The sequence below is a fragment of the Phaethon aethereus genome (genome assembly GCF_964289735.1).
Source record: "Phaethon aethereus genome assembly, chromosome: Z".
NCBI classification, from domain to species: domain Eukaryota; kingdom Metazoa; phylum Chordata; class Aves; order Phaethontiformes; family Phaethontidae; genus Phaethon; species Phaethon aethereus.
In genome coordinates, this window is record NC_138577.1 from 41,738,519 (window position 1) to 41,757,373 (window position 18,855).

General features: G+C 35.9%; 1 protein-coding gene across 1 annotated transcript in view; it reads left to right on the plus strand.

Annotated features, from left to right (window-relative positions):
- The window catches only part of ALDH1A1 (aldehyde dehydrogenase 1 family member A1), a gene marked incomplete at its 3' end in the record, with an annotated part of 34,832 nt that overhangs the window by 4,424 nt on the left and 11,553 nt on the right, over positions 1–18,855 (plus strand). Inside the window, exons 2-7 of the mRNA XM_082012763.1 lie at positions 4,027–4,131; positions 8,319–8,459; positions 11,633–11,762; positions 12,812–12,873; positions 14,886–15,014; positions 18,399–18,512. Of these exons, the coding sequence (XP_081868889.1) occupies positions 4,027–4,131; positions 8,319–8,459; positions 11,633–11,762; positions 12,812–12,873; positions 14,886–15,014; positions 18,399–18,512 (681 nt within the window). The remainder of the gene's footprint in view (positions 1–4,026; positions 4,132–8,318; positions 8,460–11,632; positions 11,763–12,811; positions 12,874–14,885; positions 15,015–18,398; positions 18,513–18,855) is intronic.

Sequence of the window (18,855 nt, forward strand, 5' to 3'; positions counted from 1 at the left end):
ACTCTGACACTGGGAAATAAATCTAGTCAGATGTTTTTTGACTGCAAAAGCCTGTTACCTGGGCTCTATTATAAATACTAAACTTTAGTCGGGTACAGACTCATCTGCAAGAAACGTGTATTTCCAGGTCTAGTGCAAAGAAGTCTGAAAGTCATTATTTCTTTGGGTTGTTGAAATAAAAACCATCTTCTCTCCTAAAAATACCAGTGAAAGAACAGTTATAAAATGCCTGCAGCAACATTTCTAAATCCTTGCAAAATAAATTTACAGCTCTAAACCTCATGGACCATAGTCAGTCATCGCAGACTGTCCCCTGCACAGCATGTGCCACAGAAGGGTAGGTCTTTTGCATTTATGTTTGACAAAGCAGCAGAAAGAAATCTAAGCTGCCAATGGGGTTCTGACTGACAAAAAACAAACCACTGTAACCTGTTGCAAGATGATCCTAAATGTTTTTTTCAGCAGGACAGGGGAGTTACCAGAGTCTGCTGTTGGCTGGTACTTCAGTGTTGCCTGGATTGAGAGATCCACACCCCGTTCGTTTGTAGCATATACTCCACAGCATTAAATGAGCATGGCTCCATGCACATTTATCAGTGCAGCTGCCTGCAATGTACATAACAGCACTTACATGGAGAGTTTTGACTTTTTCCTTCTCTTTCCTGTCTTTCATAAGTGCATATGCAAGACCGCTATCTAGCTTACGGAAGACATCTGGATAGTTTGATTTATACAGCCCTGATACAATGCTGTTTATATACCTAATATAATGAAGTTATATTTTATATAGGAATGGTATTAGAAACATTAATAAGAAAGATATTCTAAACTAAGATTATGGGTGATATTTGTTGGTGCAATAAATGTAGTATTTAAACAAATACTTTAAAAACTTCCAAAAATGGTCTGTTTTGCTGTTATTTCTTTCGCAGACAGATATGAATTTGGTATACTGTAACATCATAGCACTGTTATGTTAATATTTACCTTTTACTTTGTCTCTTTTCTTGGCAACGTAGCCAGTTACTAAAGATGGCTTTTTTCATATTAACCATTTAACTGCTGTCTTTGCCTTTTCATAACAGTCAGAATTTTGTGTGGATATTCCTATAATCAACTTCATCATATATTTGAAATCTCCAGGGACTTACATATTTATTTCCCTGACAGCTTTTGTAAAATCAGGAGTTTGTTGGTCAGCCCTGATGGTCGGAAGCAGCAATGACGCTTTATATATGGTGCCCATATATAAACAAGCTGAAACATATAGGAATATAATAATAGCAAATCGTTACCATATCTGTTTAGAGATAATATTTTTATTGATCTTGTTATTACCGAACTATTCATCGATCATTAACAACCACCCAGTCAGTGTAAACAATTTCAATACTATGCAAAATATCTCTTCCCTGAAAGCTGTCATGTTTTCATAATATGGTTGTGGTGGTAGGGTTTAAAACCCAGGTCAGTGTGACAAAATGCATTTATTTTGCAACTCTGGTGTCTTGACTTTCTCCTGCCTTAAGTAAACCATCATTTGCTTTGATGTTCCTGCCCCAAAGTATTTTCTGGTTTTCCATTTAAAGGTTCTTGCTACACTGAGCAGCAACAGTGAGTTCTTTAACCTAAGGGAATAAAAACAGGAATCACATCTTTTCAGCTTGTTGTTCTCACTGCTAAGCTCTGGGGACTAAAGGTGGGGCAAGATGCCATGACCCTAAGGATAGGCACGGTTTGAGCACAAAATACCTAGTACAGTCAGTCAGAGCCTGCCATAGTCTCGATCACAAGCATGGTCAAGATCTCATGGTCTGCCAGCAATGCAGTGGCACTTGGGAGAGAGTGAGAAGGGAGGTCACCAGTCCATCAGCAGCAGGAAGGTGGGTTTAGGCACTGGGAAGGTGGCTTAGGGTGGCGACCCCATTTCAGTACTGACCTTAACCCAGAGATTGCAGAGATGGTTAGTCAGAGGATGACAGGTACTGCTAACATCGGACTATATCAGGTCCACTTTAAAGAATAACCTACACAACATTTGGTAGCAATGTAGCCTCCTCTTTTCAACAGCCGTGCCATGTATCAGATCTTTCCACTGAGGTTTTCCTTTCTGTTTCAAGGCTAACTGGAGTCATCAATAAAAAGTTAACTCACTTTGACAATCTCATCAGCAGTGGCTCTGAGATGGCAGGCTCTAGGGAAGCACAGATCTTGTGCACCTATGGGTAAGGCCCAGGTTCTATTTTGCATTTTTGAACAGAGATAAGTACCTCAAATTTCACTCAGAGGTCCTTAGCCTTCGCTCCGCTTAACCTCTAAATTTCCACAGCTGTGTAATGTCATATAATATCTCAGTAGTTATAACCAAAGTAAATCATATTTTAGTAGATTGTTTTATTCTCTGTCACTTAACAATTGCTGAATCAGTTCATTTTCTATCATATTTAATATGACAGAAGAGAAAAATTCAGAAATATTATAGTTACTTTAATAATGGTATAAAGTTCATCTTTTAAAAGACAACATTCACCTTTTTTAGGATGGTGTGTATGGTGCCATATTTCCCCTACACAATTGAAAAAATATTGATTTTTCAGAAACAATTTCACTGGTTTATTTGTCCATTTGTTTGTTTGTTTTAATGGGAAACCAGAGTAATTTCTACAGACTTCATCAAAAGTCTTATTAATATTCAGTAACCAAAAACCTTGAGAGACGCAAGATTGCTCACTCCTGAAACCCTCTTTGGACATAGTTTTAAAGGATATATAGCACTACTGAAATTAGGACACCAGAGCCTGAAAAAGAAGGAAAGTGCCATACCAAACAGACAACAAAATTAATAATAAAAGCAAAGCAGATATGGTGGGAATGTTGTGCTGTCTTTGGAGAAAGTATTCTTGTATGACACGGATGTAATTTAGACTTTATAACGATTTGAAACATTTAATTATTCCTTTAGCTGTAACAGTACCTTTGTCAATTACTTATTCCCATACAAAAAGGCCTAGGTTTTAGTTTCTGGGGTTATTATACCACAGAAGGTTAAGGATCATAAAAGTTCAATATGGGAAACAACAATGTCCACCTTGCTTTGTGTGGGTCTTGTTCTAAGTGCACCAGCAATGTTGCAACCAAGAGTTGATGGTAATAGTTCCAGCCATACAAAGTATATGTGCAAACACAATGTGGTTCCAGATAGTATAAAAGTTCAATCTTTGAGTAAGGACACGGTTCCTAACATTTATTAAATGAACTTTAGGTATCAATTTCATTGCTGCAGGGTAAGCTGTTATGATTAACTTTGGTGTAGGCCAGCTGCTGTACAACTGTTGCTCTTTTGTGCTTGTTAATAGCCAGCTATATGTTTGACACTTTAGGAAAAGCTTGAAATAGAAAGATTAAATAAAAAAGATTAAATAAAAATAATGAATAACATCAAATGGTTCAGATCACCTTAAACAGAAGATAGCCATACTGATTATAAAGCAATGACAGCTAGAACAGTTACCCAAGCATCATCTCATCAAAGACTTAAGTCATACAAGGCAAGTATCTTCACCCTTCAAAACCAGGAATCACAGCATGTGCTGAAGACCACAACCAGATAGGTTTGCAAGGCCCTCCATCATTACCAACCTGGTGAGCACAGGAAACCCAGGTCGTTCCAGGTAGGTCATTTGGATCGGTACCTCCTTGTACATCACAGACTTCAGTTTGAGAGAGGAACGACCCCTTTGTGACAGTATTTTTATGATAAGAAACAAAGTGAAAATATCAGGTAGAGAGAGAGAGACTGCCTCTCCAAAAGAAGTTAATTTTTAAAAGCTGTTCCTGGCTATGTACAGATGTGATTACTCAATTCTTCAGAATAATGTAGAAACAGCTATTCCGTTTTTAATTCAGGTACCTATCAATCAGGCAACTCTCAGCTATGAAAAATAGATTTATTCATTAAAGCAGATAACAGACAACAGCTATATATATGTTGTTATTATTATTTTTGCACTGTTTCTTCCTCTGCAGATATTTATAAACAATGAGTGGCATGATTCGGTCAGTGGTAAAAAATTTGAAGTCTTTAACCCTGCAAATGAAGAGAAAATCTGTGAGGTTGAAGAAGGTGACAAGGTAAGCTTTTCTTTCTTACTCTTAAATTCAATTCTGTGTCTTAAAAGCAGGAAGGCAAGTGTCCATCTGTGCTGATGGAAAATATCACCTCAGAGATGTATCTAATTCATCCTCTCTATCTTATTCTACAAACATAATTCTTAGCCTTTTTTACTAAGCCTTAATATGTTTGTAAACAGACACTGAAAAACTGCTTTACTCTTAGGAACTTGCTCATATGAGGAAAGTTCTGAGAAATATTTTTTGTTAATTTGTTCTGTTAATAATATTTATTCTTTTTGTTATCGTTGATCAGTGACATCTAATCATTTAATTGTGGTTTTTTGTTATTTTTTCCTTGCTCTTCCTTACACAGTGATGTAATCTGTTCATTACCCATTTATACAAGGCTTTTCATTATAGATATCATGAAGTGGACAAATACTGATATTTTCCCACACTGACTCTGCAAAGATGATCATTATCATCAGCATTTTTAGCTATGAATGTGTCTTCTCAGTACTGCCCCCTTCAAAAATTTGGGTTTATGAAGAATATGTTGGAACATAGTCCTAAAAAAGACTCTGAAGCTGAAGGCAAACTGTCAAATAGACACTAATTATACCAAAGCTGGTTTCCTTACAGCTTGTTGAATTGCTGAATTTAAGCAGAGGACTATAAAGATTGTTGACACCCGTAAGAAAAAATTTGTTTTTTATATCTATGAGGTTTCTTAGTGGAAAATTATAGATGTAATCAAAGATATAATGAACACCTAAGCCCTCAAATAAACAATTCTGTATTTTTTTGTTATATTATGTATTTTTATGCTGAAAAGGATTTGCCTAGTGCTACCTTATAGTTTAAATATATGTTATCAAATAAGAATGTTAGTTTTTTAAATAGAACAGACAATGTTGCTTAAACAGTTTTAAAACTGATGACCAAAGAATTTTTTTTATAAACTCTGAGAAAGTAATTATGAGAAAAGAATGTTCTATTTCCAGTTCACAGGTATACAAAAAGTGATGACTATGACTGAAAATAAAATTGGTTTTATAATTACTGTTTTGCTTTTTGCAAATATTTATTTCATTTTCTACACTTCCCCCTTCAAAGTCAAATTTTTACATCCAAAAGTGAGAGAATTTTCTCATATTTCTCACAAAATCACATCTGATACTTATTTTAGTCAAGAAATATACATATCTAGAATGATTTGTATAACAAGTGTGTTTTAAACTTAGCGGCAAAATGTCCATTAAATACCTTTTTAACCATAACTATTATAAGACATATAGAACATTTATCTGTGTTATAAGTTCACCAAAAATATACTGCTAATATAAGCAGCACAATCTCTTGAAGAAGATTTTAATTTACTGTACAAAGATTCACTCTGAAATTAAATGCTCTTTTGAGAAATGCATAGGAACCCAGTTTCAACATCTTGTTCTCACTGAATCTTAGTTACTCTGTTCTGTAATTTCATCATGAATCTCCTGATAAACTTTGGTTCAAATGCTTTCTGTCTAGCGCATGAACAAAAGTGACCACACATTATTAAGAACGTCATAGAGAAGACACATTGTAAACTTTTTGTTAGACAAAGAAGGCTGAGAAAGACTGTATGAATCCAGCTTTTGATAATTTCATGTATCTAATCATGAGTTCTTCAAACGTCTTTTTCTTGCTTTTCTTTACTCCCATTTACCTGTGTATAGTGCTCAGAGTCACTGAGATTATTTCAGCCTCTTTTTGTCCTCAGCCAAAGAACTTCATAAGCATGCTGTTAACTTCTGAATTGTATCCCACTAGAACCATGCATACTTTTGATGTAGAACACTACTTCTTCTACCTCTTCTTTATTCGGTGCTTGTAAGCCAAATTACATTGCAAATCAGGTTGGCCTGATATTTGATCATCCTCAAATTAAATTACTCATGACCTGCAACTGTTCACTTACCATTCAGAATTTTTCCAGCTTTCGTTCCTTACAAGTAATCTTACAACTCGTTCTCTAAGTAAAGAGATAACACTGTTCAACGCAGAGGTTTGCTTTCTCTCCAATCATTTTGCAAACTAATGTGTAATGACAACTGCTATTAACTAAATTGCTAAGTGAAATGTACAAATCTAGTAAATTACACAGTCATTGTGAACCTAATATTGTAGAGCCTAGTCTTTAGATAATGAGCCAAGAGATTTTAGGAATTTAATTTGTGTGTACAATGGGGTTGACAAAGGGCTGTACACTGCCTTGCAGTTGTATTTAAAAAAAAAAACAAGTGGAGATTACAAAGCACAGACACATATGTGGGTGGGAAGTGTTTTCCCTTCAGTTTGATGGGTCTTTCAAGCTGCATGCGCTAATCCTAAAGTCCCCTACTGATAATAAAACAGCTCAACAAATGGTCAGTGGGATGTAAAGTAAATGTGCTTCTGCAAAAAGTCTAAACCAGCTCTCAAAGGAGCTAATCAGTCTTTATACTCATGGTGCAGATTTATGTACCTAAATTAAATTTCATACAGCTGAAGAATACCTTTTTTTTCTTACTTGTCATTCATATATTAACTTTATATAATTTTTCTTGGTTTTAATTATTTCCGCATTTGTAGTAGAAAGAACACATGGCATTATATTTAGTTTTCATTTTTATCATTCACATAAATATGATTTATTGTTTCCCCTTTCTATTTTCCAGTAAAGGCTAAGGCAAATCTGTAGAATATTCATGATAGAAAGAGATGAGAAAAAAATAGAATTAATTAAATATTTATTGAATGTTGTTTTCTGGGTCACAGAGAAGTGATGAGGTATTTGATGATATTCTGACAGATTCTGAAGAAAAGTAGTTCTTTTTAATCTGGTAGATTTCAGCTACCTGGTGTAGGTGACTGGTCAGTTTTACCCTACAGTGATGACTGTGGTATTTGTAGAGATCCTTCCTATCTTTTTCACAAACTTCCTGGAAAGAGCTTTGGAAAGTTCAGTGGACCTCTTCTCTAGCAGGTCTGTGCTGGGCTTTCCAAGCACCCCACTCCTAGCTTTTAAAAATTGGTTGTTGGATACCAACATCAGTTGAAGATTCAAGATCTAGTTCACATTTAGAACAATTGACTTTTGTGTTAACTTAGTCAACTTTGCTGACATAGCTAACCTTGGTGGTGATTTCTCCAGACAGTATGTGAGCAACTAGCAGTACAAAAAAAATATTTGAAAGAAATCCTTTAAATAATGCATGCAAATTGCTCAGGGAAATGTGCCATGTATAGATTCTTCCTTTTTTCCTTGAAATTTGTTTTTAATTTCTAACAAAAAAACAGAATAAACCTCCTTTTTTTCTCATTGTTTTCCTGGGAAAACTTTTACAAAAATTGTGAAATATAGAATTCTGAATACTAAAAGCCTTTTCTCAAGAGATTTTAATTGAGTTTTTTATATCCTGGAACACCCTTGCACAGAAAAGATTTTCATGTTACTCATTGCAGATTTTCTTGCTATAGTGAAAGCCAAAGGGTCAATAATAAATTATGCTATAAAAAACATTACTGGACTGACAAATTAGCTTGCTTAATGCAAAAACAATGTTTAGACTTCAGATTATTTAGGTTTAGCATTTTAAAACTAGTCAGTTGTCATCTGTTAAAATTATTCTGAATACAAATGCTCCTAAAAACTTAAAAAAAAAAACCCAAAAATTGGTTTGTCTTCCTCAGTGATAAATCTGTGTTCATTTTATGAAATGTTCTAAGAAACAGATTTTTGTAACCCAGTCTTCATCACACCACCAGATACTTTTAGATAGCGTTGAGTACTTAAATATTTTAGCTTACAGATTTGGGCATCTCTTTGTACATTTAAGAGATTAAAATGCATCAACAGTGTAATTAGTGGGTGTATCCCCAATTACAGACACTGGAAGGCAGAAGGTTTGAAAATCTAAACTTTAAAAATAGAGTTCCTTAATATGTTTTTATTTTAGAAGCTTTGAGGACCCATCTGTTTCTCATACGACTTCACATTGCTGAAATGATAGCAGAAGTGTTTGAAAGAAAATAACCCATGTATCTAAAATTATTGTACTAATTTTGATTAGGTTCGAGTTGGTGTCTCTTTTTTATCTTGCAAAACACCTTGCATGTTTAACAACCAACAAAACTGATGACAGCATCAATTATTGATTATTTCTCTGTTTTCCCCACAGGCAGATGTAGACAAGGCTGTGAAAGCAGCTAGAAAAGCTTTTGAGCTTGGGTCACCCTGGCGTACAATGGATGCTTCAGAGCGAGGGAGGCTCTTGAATAAACTAGCTGACTTAGTTGAAAGAGATCAGCTGATTTTAGCTGTGAGTATGATAAGTGAACAAAAAGACTGGGGAAAAAAGCTTATGTCCTTATTTTTAAAGATATATAAGCAAGCGTTAACATGCTAAATCCTTGGAAAGTCAGGCTGTCTCAAAACTTGTTTTTTTGTCTGTATTGCCAATGGACCTCATTAAACTGGCTTGCACTCTGGTCTAATAACACCCTACATCCACAAAGTACTTGAGTATTTGATTAACTTTGAGATGATACTTAAGCCATCTACAGTTGACGCAATTTCCATTGTTGATTCTTAAGGACATAATAACCTAGACCACATGCTTAACACTTACCTAAACCAAAGCCTGAATCAAGGCCTAAACTCAAAGCCTGGCTCCGTGCTTACATATGATACAAGTCAGAACTAAGAGAAACTTTGAATTTCATGGCTATATATTTTGTCATCACTGGTCCTTCATTAACTCCAATTTGCAACTGGCAATGAGTGAAAAACCATAACCAGAACCGAAAACAGCAATGAATTACTTATAGTAGGAAGAACATGAGGGGTGGGGAATGATGTCCTGTCTTTATCAACTACTGTGTATTGGCCACTTTACCATTCTTAACAGCAGACACATAAGCTATAGCACCACTACGTACCAATTGTGCACTAAGGCAAGAAAGAACATTTAAAATAGAAATGCACCACTAATTTGATAAAGTGTAGTACCCCTGCCTCTTGCTTTAAACCCCACATATGATTCTACCATTAGGATGATTTCTTTGCTCTTTCAAGCACCTTCTGGAATTAACATTTAGGAAGAATAATTGTTTGCCTATACTGAAGACAAACACTTGTTTTCTGCCAATAGTTTCAAAAATTTAAGAGAGCAGGAATATCCAACATTCAGGATCATCACTCAGACTGACCTAGTCACAGTTTGAAGTATTTACCCATTAGCCACAAACCATACCATTGATAAGCTCATAAAATTTAAACCTTCAAAATATGTAAAAACTACAAAAAATCTATTGCCCATTCTATTGTCCTTACGGCTGCAGTATAGCAAGACACTTGTATGTGTCCCAGAGAGGTTTTAAAAAGAAAAATGAAATTCAAAGGAACTGACGTTATTTCCTTGAACTCCAGAGTTTGCAGCTGTCAAATTTACACTTGTCTTTAACCAAATTATTTCTCTAAAAGAATCTTGTCACCTTGACAGGGACTGATAATCAGTTATCAGGAGAGTTTATCTATCACCCAAACTCGGGTGGCTAGAACTTGGACCCTTAGAAATGCTAGGCTTATTGAAGTTGAAAGAGACAAAATTTTAGGAGTTACATTTTTAATAGGAAAAGTATGCCCCCTTGTCAGTTAAATACTCTATAAGTTGGCATTTGCTTCTTTATTGTACAGCCTAAGGCATTACACATGCAAAGAGGATGGAGAAATAATCTTTTTTCCACAGGAAAGCTGAAGCGTTAAGTTAGTTTTTATTCCCACTTGCCATTTTCATAATATGAAAGTATTGTTTTTCTCTGGGGCCCCTCCCAAGTTTCTATTTTGCTGACTTTGCTTTTATTTCCTACACCTTACTCACATTATTGACTACTATTCGCTTTTAGATAAGGTGTGTTTAAATGAAGTGCTTTCCAGACTTTGTCAAAATGAAAAGAGATTTTCTCCACTTGGAGCTTATCCTAACTGTAGAACTAGCCTTGTAAAACACTAGAGGTCAAAACAGACCCCCAACTCATTGAGGCCAGAGAACAATTTTCTCCCATGTCCAAACAGAACACAGTCCTGGATATATTGCCTGGAATGACAAGGGCACTCCTTTAATCAGTTCCTTGTTGCTGAAAGCCATCAAGCGTTGCTGGCTTCTGTGCTTTTTCTGTTCTCTTCCCAAGTGTGATATCTGCAATGTGTCTAATTAACTAAAACTGCAGACTTCACAGAGGAGTTGTTGGAGAAACGTTGTACTTGCAGGATCAGTCTATAGACTCAGCCTGAAATGCTGAAGAAACTTGGACATAAAAATTAACAAAATTAGGAAAGAAAATAATATTTCTAAGATCTGATTAGATCTTGAAACTGTATTTTGGGGTTTTACTAGTAAGCATCCTAACAGCGTTGTTCACAAAGCTGCAGATCCTCATTGTCTCTGTGATAGAAAACTTGAGAAAAAAACTCAAGCAGTGTCAAGAAATTAACACTATTTAAAAACTGCACATAGTCTTTAACTAGATGTCCCAGAAATTAGGGGTATTAAAATGTCATTAATCCAAACCACACTCCCTAGATTTGGCTGGAAACCAACCCTATTTAGTGTTGCTGTCTCTGTGGGATCATTAAAGCACTGTGGGTAGAACAGAATCGGTCAATTGAAAAGTTATAGATGTTGAATGAATAGTTGCTGATTATTATTCTCAAGGCTTATATCTGCCAGGCATGGAGATCCATGGTATGGAGAGTCAGACCTGGCTTCAAATAAGACCAATCAGTTCACTCAGTTAGTAGTTAGCCAATAAAAGAGAGTCGCTTCTGTATAAACATTTATTTCCAAAGTGAATTTTTCTCAGTTAAGAGCTCTTGATGACTCAGATCTTTCTTTTGCACATCAAACACTCAAGGTATATTTGGGGTATGTTATTCCATGCTTTGAGTCTTCTTGCTCACATAAGGTGCTAATCACATATTTATTAAGCACCTAGAAAGAAGTTCATTATCAATTAAAAGGCAAGGATCCTAAGTTAATGTGACCATTATTTCCAGGAAACTACTGTCTACCTTGGGTGTCAGGGTGAATAGGCTGAGGGAAGCCACTCATTTTATTTGCATCAGTTATTTGCGCAGACTCCAACCTGATTTTTTCATCTACACTTGTAGAATATTTAACATAAATGAGAACATTGTGACTGATTCAGATGGGAGAAATGTTATTGTTTTTTTAAAATATCTCACCATTACAAATGTGCCATGATCATTGTTATCCACATAGCTCAGTGTGAATAAATAATTAAGAAAATTTCTCATTTGTACATTGCTTGGGTTTTTCAAATGCTAAGTATCCTTCAGAGTGGAATTAATCTAAATGTTTGTACTAAAGCTGAAAACCTCTGAACTGAACAACCAAAATCTAAATGACAAAGTACAAACATGAGAACCATTATCAATATTTGATATTAACTTTGTAATTGCTGTTGTTTGCAGACAATGGAAGCCATTGATGGTGGGAAACTCTTTTCCACAGCTTATTTAATGGATTTAGGTGCCTGTATCAAAACATTACGCTATTGTGCAGGCTGGGCTGATAAAATCCATGGGCGTACTGTTCCAATGGGTGAGTAGTTTTGAGATAACCAAAGTACAGAACTGAAGCCAATGTGATCTGTAAAAACCTGCCTTTTTCTAAACGTTCTACAACACAAAAAATATCTCAAATTGAAAATATTTTGGATAGTTCTTAATATATGTTATTTAATATTTATCATCATAGCACTTGTTTTAAACATTTAGTGCATTTATTCACATTTATTTCTTGTTCTATACACCACTAATAATTACTGTTTATTGACCAAAAGATTTTAGCCTGTATGTACATCTAAGTGTGGTAGGTTACTTTTGCATAGCAATATATAGTTTATGTGATGGTACAGTAATGAAAACTAGGAATTTTCTTATTAAATCTAAGACTAGAACAAACAGTAATATTAGTTGAAGTAATTGGTTAATGCATTAGGAAGAATATGAAGAGATAGGAATGAGGAAACATTCCTTTATTTTGCTGAAATTTCATTTCATTCCCTTTCCCAATAAGCAGCTCCATGAAAACATTATTTCTAGCTGCCTTCTCTCAGAAAGACAAAGAAAAGAATAGTAATAAAGAAGGAATTAAGGAAAACTAGAGTGATAAATACTTCCAACTTTTTTGCATCGCATAGATCTCTATACTAGGCTTAATGGAACACATGTTTGAATCAAAGAGAATTTTATACTTAATGGATTTGATTTAAGCTAAGATTTAATATTAAAAAATGTCTGATATGTACCTAGGATTGCAAGTAGCTTTTAAAAGAACATTTTCCAAAAAAAAAAAAGGTGATAAAAGAAAAAAGAAATAAGGAATGCTCATTGGTGTGCTGAGCATACCATATTGAGAATCAGGGTTATCACTGCAAAAAGTCAGTCAGATTGGCAGAATCAAACCTTGGAGCTATGAAGAAAGTAGATATTGAATCCAGATGTACTTTATGGTTGGTTTTTTACATAGTTAAGATTTTGAAAATATCATTCCAGCTAAGTTTGGTATCCAACTTTATCTTCTTTCTGATTTAACTGTTTCTCACAAATGTTTTGTCTGAATGACTGATTTATTTCTTCTTTCCCTAGATGGAAACTATTTTACATTTACAAGACATGAGCCTATTGGTGTATGTGGACAAATTATTCCTGTGAGTTGGAGCCATTTATGTAAAGAACAAATGTTCCTGTTACAACTGGAAATGCTTTTGAAATTTTGCTTGTGCAAGTGCATTTTTGAAACATTACCATTCAGAAATTTTCAGATCCTGAAAGACAGAGACTATCCTGAGAACTCATGAAATTCTGCAACATGGAGTTTTTGATGAGTCAGTCAGGTCCAGCCTTGTCTCTCTCTTCTCCCTACATAGGGATGGAAAATAAATTTCAAAAGTTTGGCTGATGGATTAGTTTGAAAGACAGAATTGTGTTTTGTTGGAACTGAAAGAATTAGAAATAAACAAGTAGGAGAAGGTAATATATACAGCCTATAAGCAACAAGCTTTTTAGGACCTGGAATATCTGTTCTGGTCTGTACAGCATCTAGACATCTGGATCTTTATTTCTGTCTGAGACTCAACTCACCATGTTGATGGTACAAGTAACAAGACAAAAAATGTGTCCAATAAGCACAGTGTTATTGAGCGGTATGTGCCCAAGCTCCTGTTCAGAGTGCCTAAATTCCCAGTTTTGAAGTCACTTATTTTAACTGAAGATTCAAAAGGCCTGCTTCAGTCTGAACTTCCAAGACACTGAGGAACTCAACTTTAAATTTATTCGTGAGGTCTACAGAGCTTCAATGGGTTGCTGTGAAAATGGTTCTATGCACTAGACACTCCTAAAACCACCTACCTCTTTGCACATGGTAGGTGTGGGCAGCCTGACCTGACCTGCTCAAAAGTCTGCTAGATTCTAAAGTAGTCAGCTTGTCTGTCAGGTTTGTTCAGACATGTGGGTACCGCACATGTTCCTCACGTCTTTCAGTTGAGCTTACTGATTTGCTATTTCTTTAGACCACCACTGGGACTTGTGATGGAATAGCCTCTAGGAGAGCTGAGGAATCTTCTGGTTTAGAGTCTCTTGTAGGTCAGGCACAAGATATTTCAAGTAAAGCACTCAAAGTCAAGATATACTAAAGAAGTAGGCACACTAGATGTGGCCACTTTAAATAAAATTGCGTCCTTGAAGTATAAGCAGTACGAACACTGGCTTCCCTTATAAAATGTCCAAGGACTTCTGAGTATATCTTCATTTTCTCTCCACTGAAATGTGGACCCACCAAGCTGGAAATTTTTACATAAAACAAAAACTTTGAGGACTGTGTTAACACTGCAAAACACTTTTGCTAATTCAACATTTCCATTTCCCTTCCATTCACACAGTTCCACTTTAATGATGAAGATCCAGAAAACCCTGTAATCACTTATGTTTTATTATTTGTGCTCTTGTTATTTTTGGGTGTGGGGTGAGATTGAAATGAGATAAGGAGAGAGATAAAGAACAGTTGCATGTATACTTCTCCAAGCCTTTCTGACATAATTGGTAACTGTTAATTGCCTTTTTCCCCATTTTCATAAAGATAAGGCACAATGCATGTTTTCTGCTGAGGCTCATGGGCTCAATGCTTCCAAAACTATTTGAAATACTGTCAAAGGAGCAACTCGTCTTTCCCTAGCCACATTGTCCCTCATACTGCTGAATATGGGGTACAAAGGAGTTGACTGGTCTGCAGTCTGACTGGACTGACCACAATAGAGAGCTGCCAGTGAAACCTCCAGGGAAGATGGCAGGGGCGGCATTACACCTTATTGTCATGTCTCCCTTGGAAAACTGAACTGATGATGGATGTGATTGTTTAAGATAGGAAAACTCCCAATTTCACCACTAATCCAGCAACTTTCTGTAAGGCTTTGTTAGGAGAGTACACTTATTGTTTCTTGAGATTTAACTAAAAGCTTGGATCGCCTTGACTCACATATACCAAAATCACTGGTCTTTGTGTAACAGGGCTTGCCAGTTGCTTTTTCAAAATAACTTCATTCTGAAAAGAGTTCAACAAAGAGTTCAACCACCCAGTTGACAATTTGCACTATTATTGTAGAAAAAGCAAAGGCATTTTGGTGATGTATTAGAAATATGATACACCTTCTCGTCTGTCTTTCAGTGGAACTTCCCATTGGTTATGTTCATCTGGAAGATCGCCCCTGCCCTTTGTTGTGGAAACACAGTGGTTGTCAAACCAGCAGAACAAACTCCACTGACTGCCCTTTACATGGGATCCTTAATTAAAGAGGTAAGTAAGTAACAGCAGAGGTTTCTTCCCTTCTCAGGAATGTAAGAGTATACTGCAGCTGAAGTGCCACAAAGGTAATATAAGCCAGGCTGTCCTCTGCAAGGACTTCTCATTGCATGTCTAGCCTTGTACTATGGAACTTATCTTACTGTAAACCAATGAAGCAGATCCAGGGCAAAAGCATGCATATCTTTTCAGTCTAGTCCACACACACAAAAAACCCCCACAATAGCAATTTAGTAAACTTCATTCCTTGGCAAATATATTTGTATTACAAAAGCACAGTACCTTTCCAAGTCAAAAGCAAACAAGGAGTCAAGAGCAGAGTACTTAGAGTTGGGTGGCAATTACTTTATTAGCGTAGTTATCACAGTAAAGGACCTGTTTGTACGGCTAATTATTATCATTTGTAATTGAACAAACTTTTCATCCACCTGGCTTTATTATTAACAGGGAGCTATACAGTTGAACCGGTGACTGCTGCCAGACTTGTGAACTCTCTTTACAGAGAAACTGGGAGAATACATTTTGTGCTCTTGAACACAAGGAGTGTGGTAGTTTCTCCAGTGTCTCCAAAGTTATGTTGACTGTTGTGCCCAGCCCAGCAAATACCCAAAGAAGAACAGTTAAATAGTTTAGTTATCTAGCTTCCCAATAAAATCAACAAATGTAATCTAACATGTTTGAAGAGTTGGCACAGGTGTCAATAATCATCAGTGCAGTAACCTTGCAGAGTGTTAATGGAAATGACTTGGCACATTTTATTATTCTGCTTCAAAACAATGACTCAGCAGACCTCGCTGACTGGTTATGTGTTAATATTTCACAGAAACTAAATGACTATCAGGAAGGAGACAAATCCTGCTGTTATTTCATCACATAGTAACTGTTATTAGATAACATTGGGGAGGATGATTTGTTTAAAAGTATATCAAAGATACCTGCTCTACTAATTTTTAACAATAAGTATCAGAAAGTATATTTCTCTGAAAAAACAACTTTACAGGGGAAGTAACTCAGTTCTGCTCTGAGTCTAATGAAATATCTGTTCTCATATTCTGATTTCCTGAAAGGAGAGCTCATGAGTGGGAATGTGATCAGTGGTCCCTTTTGTATGTACACTTAGGAGTTATGGATTGGTAATGACTGGTATAACACCAGAACATTTTTGGTAAAAGGCAAGATGATTCTCATTTTACCCATTCATTCAGTGTTCAACTGAATGAGAAGCTTAAGTATATAATTGTTAAATGTCTTTGGTGTATTATCTGGTAGATATTGTGGAGCTTTAAAAAAGACAAATATTTATCTTATCAAGTCCTTCAAGGTGTAGAATCATAGAATAGTTTGGGTTGGAAGGGACTTTTAAAGGTCATGTAGTCCAACGCCCTTGCAATGAACAGGGACATCTTCTACTAGGCCAGGTTGCTCAGAGCCCCGTCCAGCCTGATCTGGAATGTTTTCAGGGATGGGGCATCTACCACCTCTCTAGGCAACATGTACCAGTGTTTCACCACCCACAGTGGTGAAAAATTTCTTCCTTGTATCCAGTCTGAATCTGCCCTCTTTTAGTTTAAAACCATTACCCCTTGTTCTATCACTACAGGCCCTGCTAAAAAGTCTGTCCCCATCTTTCTTATAAACCCCCTTTAAGGCTGCAGTCAGGTCTCCCCAGAGCCTTCTCTTCTCCAGGCTGAACAACCCCAACTCTCTCAGCCTGTCCTCACAGCAGAGGTGTTCCATCCCTCTGATCATTTTTGTGGCCCTCCTCTGGAGCATCTCCAACAGGTCCATGTCTTTCCTGTGCTGAGGACTCGCAATCTATTTATTCACCCAAATCTAGCTGATTTTTAATTTACACCCAGGTTACCCAAATAGAGTTGGAGCCTGATACCTGATAGTGATCAAAACCTCAGTGATCACTTCAGTAGCTGCTTTAGACTTGTTGTGAAACTATCTGAAGATCCAATTTAACTTTCTATTTCTCAAATGTCCACATTTGAGAAATATATAGTCACTAAGTATATAGTCACTTTTGGTAATCCTTACTATCCTTAACAGTCCTCACAAGGCTCCTTTGCTAATATGTAGAGAATAACTTCTAACACAGACATGGAAATTAAATGCACAAAGTAAGACAGTCTGAATTAGTCCCGTAAAAAATATTCTTCTTACTTTTCACTACAAATTGAGTATGAAACATAATGTTAAGCAAATGGAAGGAACCTCATTATGTCATCAGTTCCAGGGTAAATATTAATCTGGAATATTAAATGCACATAAAAAGCATTGAAGGAATGTATCTGAGCATGAACCTGTAAGGAACCAAAGTTGCACAAACAAAGTAATTGACTAGTGTCCATAATGCAGAACATGAGGTTTAGGAGCTACAACTCACCAGCTGAAACTCACCATTTTCCAAATGCAAATTGAACTTTTGCATTCATTGTAATTCCAAAATCCTGTTTAATGCTAAAAAGAGACTTATTTAAGTGCTAATACAGGCAATGTATCTTTTTGGTCATTTAATTCTATGCTCGCTCTGCTTCATAAGTGCCATTGAGATCCCACAGCTACTTCATAAGCTGACAGGAAATCCAGCTACACTTCACCCATCCATGGAAGTTTGCCTGACAAGCTGTTGGAAGCAAAAAAATTTATTTTACCTATGAATGGAACATAACTAATACAGAATTGGTGGGAAACAATAGGTTTGATTTGTCCCACAGGAAAAGCCTCTTTAAATAGAAAATTTGCAAGATACTGGAATTGTGCATACCTCTGGTAGCCTGCTTTTTCACGTTTGGTAGCTGATCTGCCTCTTTTGTGCTATAAACTTTCATATTACTCACTCTCTACGTTCAACCCACATCCAGAAGAAGAAGCGAAGACATTGAGTTTGAAATACTATGTCCATCATTTTTCTTAACAGATTTCAGTGTAAGCCAGCAGATCATTAATTAAATTCCATCTAGTGTGAGGGATGATGTTCAGAAGTCAGCACGCGCACAGGATGATTCAAATAACCTAAATGAAGCAGGCATGAAATTAAGCAATCTTTTTCTTGACATATATGACATCTTGACATATATGGGGGAGAAAAGAAAAAATAAATTAATTCCTTGTCAATGACATTGAAAAAGAACTAAAATTAAATTTTCCTGTTTTTAAAAAAAGAGCCAATTCAATAGCCTAAAAGACAGGTGACTAAAAGAGTGCATAAATCATGTGAGAATGAACACATTTGGGGCTCTAGGGCTGAGAATAACTGTATGACTGAAAAAACGTGGCTGAAGAACTGAAAAGGGAAGTAAGACTATATGAAACACATTTTTTAAGTCATTATCATTCCCCAAATTTACATGGTTCTCTCTTCCAATTCAGGCAGGATTTCCACCTGGAGTTGTGAACATTGTGCCAGGCTTTGGACCCACCGCTGGAGCAGCAATTTCTCACCACATGGATGTAGATAAAGTAGCTTTCACAGGCTCTACAGAGGTATTATAATGAATGCAAGAAAATATAAGCAGGAACTGTGCCTCTCTGATTCCCAGTAATGATTTAATGTCTAACTTGTTCTATGTAACTATTTTAACTTTTTTCTTTCTTTTGGCTGCTAGTTTGTTAAACAGAGTCTGTTTAATGATTTGTTGGTTATTATTAACTTTAAACATATGTAAACAATGTTTGTATTGCAGGAAAGCCCTTCAAACAAAGGCACTCCATGAGATACAATAGGTTCTATTATACCAAGGCTATTTTTAATCTTGTGCTTTAAAAAGAAGACATTTTCATAATTTTTTGTTTGCTTCTTTTTTTAAAGAATAATAATTTTTAAAAA